Source organism: Wolffia australiana, chromosome 15, assembly GCF_029677425.1.
Source record: "Wolffia australiana isolate 7733 chromosome 15, ASM2967742v1".
Classification (NCBI taxonomy): domain Eukaryota; kingdom Viridiplantae; phylum Streptophyta; class Magnoliopsida; order Alismatales; family Araceae; genus Wolffia; species Wolffia australiana.
Genome location: NC_135849.1, coordinates 11205252 through 11210018, shown reverse-complemented (window position 1 = coordinate 11210018; position 4767 = coordinate 11205252). Strand labels below are relative to the sequence as shown.

Below are 4767 nucleotides of genomic sequence, written 5' to 3'. Positions count from 1 at the left end.
AAGGAGAAATCCACACAAATGAGCATTGACCATGCTATTTAAATATCAAAATAAATGTTCTTACAGAAACTTGAACCAATGGCATTAATCAGAAAAGAGTCCACATTCCACAATGTGAAGGCCAAACTGATCTCCACAAGTGTCCAACAACAATGGGGAGCCCAATAAATCTATCCCAACCAAAAGAAGATGACAGGGTGTAGTTGGATAGAAGGGTACCCGCAAAGGAAGGAGCTTTTCAAGCGGGCATCTCTCTACGACGACGATGGAAAGATGCCACTTCCCCGATCTTGTAAACGGAAGAGCCAATGAGAGGCTGACAGCGAGGCAGAGCTCAGGCCGCCACCGTCATCCGAAGGCTGCGGGATATGGCAACTCTTAAGGGCTCTAAGTCATCTTCTTCCTCTCTTCTCCTGCCTACAACGACAAGCGCTGTCTTCTTCCCCATCTGAGAGCAACAAGGAAGAAGATTGGCCATGAGGTGATGACCAGATGGCCTCCTCCTCCGTCGCGCAAGAACCCATCTTCAGTTCCCTCTCCCAGTTGCAGTGGGCTCTAGACGAGACCAGAAACCTCGTCCAATCTCCGACTTACCCATCTTCTTCTTCTTCCTCTTCTTCCTTTCCCATTAACTCCCTCTACCTCGGCGTGTTGGGTCGGCCGAGATTCTCCGCTAGCATCTCGTTCGGGGGGTCCAAAACCCGGCGATTGTGGGATGAGTTCAACAAGTTCGTCAGATTTCACTGCGGGGGATTGCCTCCCGGGTTCGCGTCGATCAGGGTATCGGATGAAGGGATGAATCTGGGTCGAGAACGGCCCAGCGTAGGGGAAAACCATGATCTGGGTCCGGGCGTTGTCGATTCAGATCGGCCCAAGAGGGTGTTGATTCTGATGAGCGACACTGGGGGTGGCCACAGGGCGTCTGCGGAGGCTATCAAGGCTGCGTTTTTCGAGGAATTTGGGGATGAGTACCAGGTTCGTCATCCGGCGTTCGTCTTTTGGCGATTTGTCTTGGTGGGGTTTTCTGAATGTTCTCAGCAGAGGGTTGATGCAGGTTTTTGTGACGGATTTGTGGAGTGAACACACTCCATGGCCCTTTAACCAGCTGCCCAGGAGCTACAATTTCTTGGTGAAGCATGGGGCTTTGTGGAAGATGGCCTACTATGGGAGTGCTCCCCGCCTGGTTCATCAGCCCCATTTTGCCGCCACATCTACCTTCATCGCAAGGTAATTCCGAATCTCATTTTAATTTGGCTTCCTGATGAAAATTTATATGGTTCCTGCACATTGTCTCTATTTTGGGAAATGGGATTCATCGATGAACTTCATTTTTGGCCTGGCGATAATGGACCATAAATTATGCAGGATTCCTTCGTTTTGGCATGAGCTGTGAGATAAAAATATGATTTTGGAACAAAAAGCAGGGGAAGGGGCAGTTCATCTGTTCTTGATTGTTTTACTCAGAAACCCTGTCTTGATTGCAGTATCAAGATTATCTTTTTGAAACTCCGACTGCATTTTTCACGCGTGTATAGAACAATAATATGACAATACCGAATTGTCATCATCATTGTCATCAGGTTTCCGAGAGCCATCAGTATCATCAGTTGATGATGAATGGTTTGCATCTATTCATGTCGTCATCATCATCATCATCATGATTTCCATGGGTCGTCATTGTCATTTGTCTGTTTATTTTACGACTGTCATTATCATCATCACGCTTCCAAGCTGTACATGGATGGCAATGACCATGATGATGACAAATTCATTATTATCTGCAATCCTACTTTGATACATTCTTTAGTTATTCACCTGTGAAAGATTTATTCTGCTCAGTCAACTAAGTTCTTGGTGTCATTCTTCATCTGCAGGGAGGTTGCAAAAGGTTTGATGAAGTACGAACCAGATATCATCATCAGCGTCCATCCTTTAATGCAGCACGTCCCGCTTCGAATTTTGAGGGCAAAAGGCCTGCTTAAGAAGATTGTATTCACCACAGTTATCACGGATCTCAGCACTTGTCATCCTACGTGGTGGGTTGATTTGTAGCTGTATATCCTTTTCTTCTTTTCCTTGTTCTTAGCTCATTACTGGTCAATCATACCTATCTTTTGCAGGTTCCACAAGCTCGTAACAAGATGTTATTGCCCATCAACAGAGTTGTCAAAGAGGGCTTTGAAAGCTGGTCTGAATCCCTCCCAGATCAAGGTCTACGGCCTACCTGTACGACCATCATTTGTCAAACCAATTAGGTCGAAGGTTGGTTATTTACTTCTGTTATTGCTTCTTGGATCAATCAAAAGCAATTCTTTTCCCTTTTTAGTCATGAATCAGCTAGTTCAAAAAAATCTTGCTGCTATTAGGTTGAACTGAGGAGGGATCTGGGAATGGAAGAAGATCTGCCTACAGTTTTGCTGATGGGAGGAGGAGAAGGCATGGGACCCATTGAAGCAACAGCTAGGGCTCTGGGGGATTCCTTACATGATGAATCCCAAGGTGGCCCTATTGGGCAGATTCTGGTTATCTGCGGTCGGAATAAGAAGCTTGCCAGCAAACTTGAATCAATCGAGTGGAAGATCCCCGTGAAGGTTTGATATTAGTCTTCAGTTCTTGGGAATCAATAAGTAATGATAGTTTCTCTATAATAGAGTACCCATGGGCACTTATCGACCTGTTATATAATCTTTAAACGAACTCTAGGGGCCATTTATTTTTCTTTGCTGTGTGAAATAGCAGTCCTCTTGCAGAACATGTATAATGCCATATTATCTACGATTTGGGCGAACTTATCGTATGATCAAATGCGTGGTTCTCAATTCTGGCCCGGGTTGCATTATCATCCATTACCACGTCAATTGATTCATGTTGTTAGCCTTCTCCACATTAGAAACTTTCAACATGCATTATCCCTGGTTAAAGGCTCGTCTTGGATTTTATTTTTGAGACAGTTATAAATGTTATTGACATTTTACAGGTGATGGGCTTCATTAATAAAATGGAAGAATGCATGGGCGCATGCGATTGCATCATTACGAAGGTAATGGTCTCAATCGTGTTCTTATCACCATTGAATCATGTTCTCGTCTCTTAGCCCTATTATCTTCAGGCTGGACCTGGTACTATTGCGGAAGCTATGATTCAGGGCCTACCTATAATTTTGAACGACTACATCGCCGGCCAGGTACGTCATCTCTCTTGCTACCTATGTATTTATAATATATACAAATGTATATATGTATATATATATATATATCTATATCTCTCCGTCTAAATCTCAGTCTATCTCCTTCGCTTTCTCTTTATGTCCATCCATCGCTCTCTAGTTCTCTCTTTATCGCTCTCATAAAATTCTAATACACTTTTCTCTATTTCTCTCTCTCTCTCTTTCTTTCTCCCTCTCTCTCTCTCTTTCTCTTTGTCACTCTCTCTCACAGACTCTTATCTCTCCAGAGCTCTGTAACTTTCTATGTATCTCTCTCCTCTCTCTCTATCTATCGTCTCGCTCTTTCACTTTTTTTATCTTCTCTCTCAGCCATTGCTTCTCCATTTCTTCTCCTATCTCTTGTCTCTCCCTCCCTCTTTTACTGTTTCGATCTATGACTCCCTCACTCACTCTCTCTATGACTCTTTCAATCTCTCACTCATCTCTTTCACTCACTCTCTTACTCCCTCCTCTCTTCCTCTCTCTCACAATGACTCTATCACTCTCACTTCTCTTTCTCTCTCTCTATGACTCCGTAACTCTCTCTTCTCTTTCTCTCTCTCTCTCTGTGACTCTATGATTCTCTCTTCTCGTTCTCTCTCTCTGTGACTCTATGATTCTCTCTTCTTGTTCCCTCTCTCTCTCTCTCTCTCTCTTTCTTACGGGGGGCATTGTCTAAAAAAGTTATAATGTTCTTTGGCATGTATTTGTTGGTGCAGGAAGCTGGGAATGTCCCATACGTGGTGGACAATGGCTTCGGCAAGTTCTCCAAATCTCCCAAGGACATAGCCAGCATCGTCGCAGACTGGTTCGGGCCCAAGGCGGATGAGCTCAAGGCCATGTCCCAGAATGCCCTTCGCCTCGCCAGGCCCGATGCGGTCTTCAAAATTGTCCATGATCTCCATGAGCTTGTCAAGCAGAGAAGCTTCCTCACTCCCCAGTGCAGCTGATCCCACCCCCTCGACAGCGTTTGTTTTGTAATCTTCTCATTTTTTCCCCTTCCCAGGTACCTGGTAATTCCATTATTCGGGAATTTTGTTGTCCCCCAAATGACTGTTCTTGACCATACCTAGTGTTTGCCCTCTGATATCTGTCCTGATATCCAATGTTGGACACTCCAGTATCTAATTTCAGGGAGAACAAAACGATTTCAGTTGATGTCGGATATCATGATGAATATAGGAACTGCAGTAAGTATTGGATGTTGTGGTGGATATTGGAACTGCAGTAAGTATTGGATATTGGGGTGGATATTGACATCATGTTGATGGTAGTGAATATCAATACCAGATATCAGAGTTCGGATGCCGGATATTGATGGTCATATCCAGATATAGGGTTGTAGCAGATGGTTGAGGCAACATGTTCCATATAAATTACTTTGTCACATGGTTACTGAATATTGTATATTAATGCTGGACACCTGCACTTTCTGTTGACCTGCATGTGTGCATCATGGGATCCACATGGAAGGGGGGGCTGGGACGGACAAGTCCTCTAGGTTTTGAGCATGAGATTTATGTGTGTGGGTCCAGGCTGGACTTAATTGTCCCCTGTTGACT

At 44.3% G+C, this 4767-nt stretch overlaps 1 protein-coding gene across 1 annotated transcript; it reads left to right on the top strand.

Annotated features, from left to right (window-relative positions):
- Nucleotides 1-289: 289 nt before the first annotated feature.
- Nucleotides 290-4292, top strand: MGD1 (monogalactosyl diacylglycerol synthase 1). Its single transcript, XM_078587388.1, has 8 exons — nucleotides 290-975; nucleotides 1055-1227; nucleotides 1875-2036; nucleotides 2121-2262; nucleotides 2367-2591; nucleotides 2978-3040; nucleotides 3110-3184; nucleotides 3925-4292. The coding sequence occupies exons 1-8, from the start codon at nucleotides 493-495 to the stop codon at nucleotides 4153-4155; spliced, it is 1554 nt and encodes a 517-aa protein (XP_078443514.1). The 5' UTR covers nucleotides 290-492; the 3' UTR covers nucleotides 4156-4292.
- Nucleotides 4293-4767: the final 475 nt, after the last annotated feature.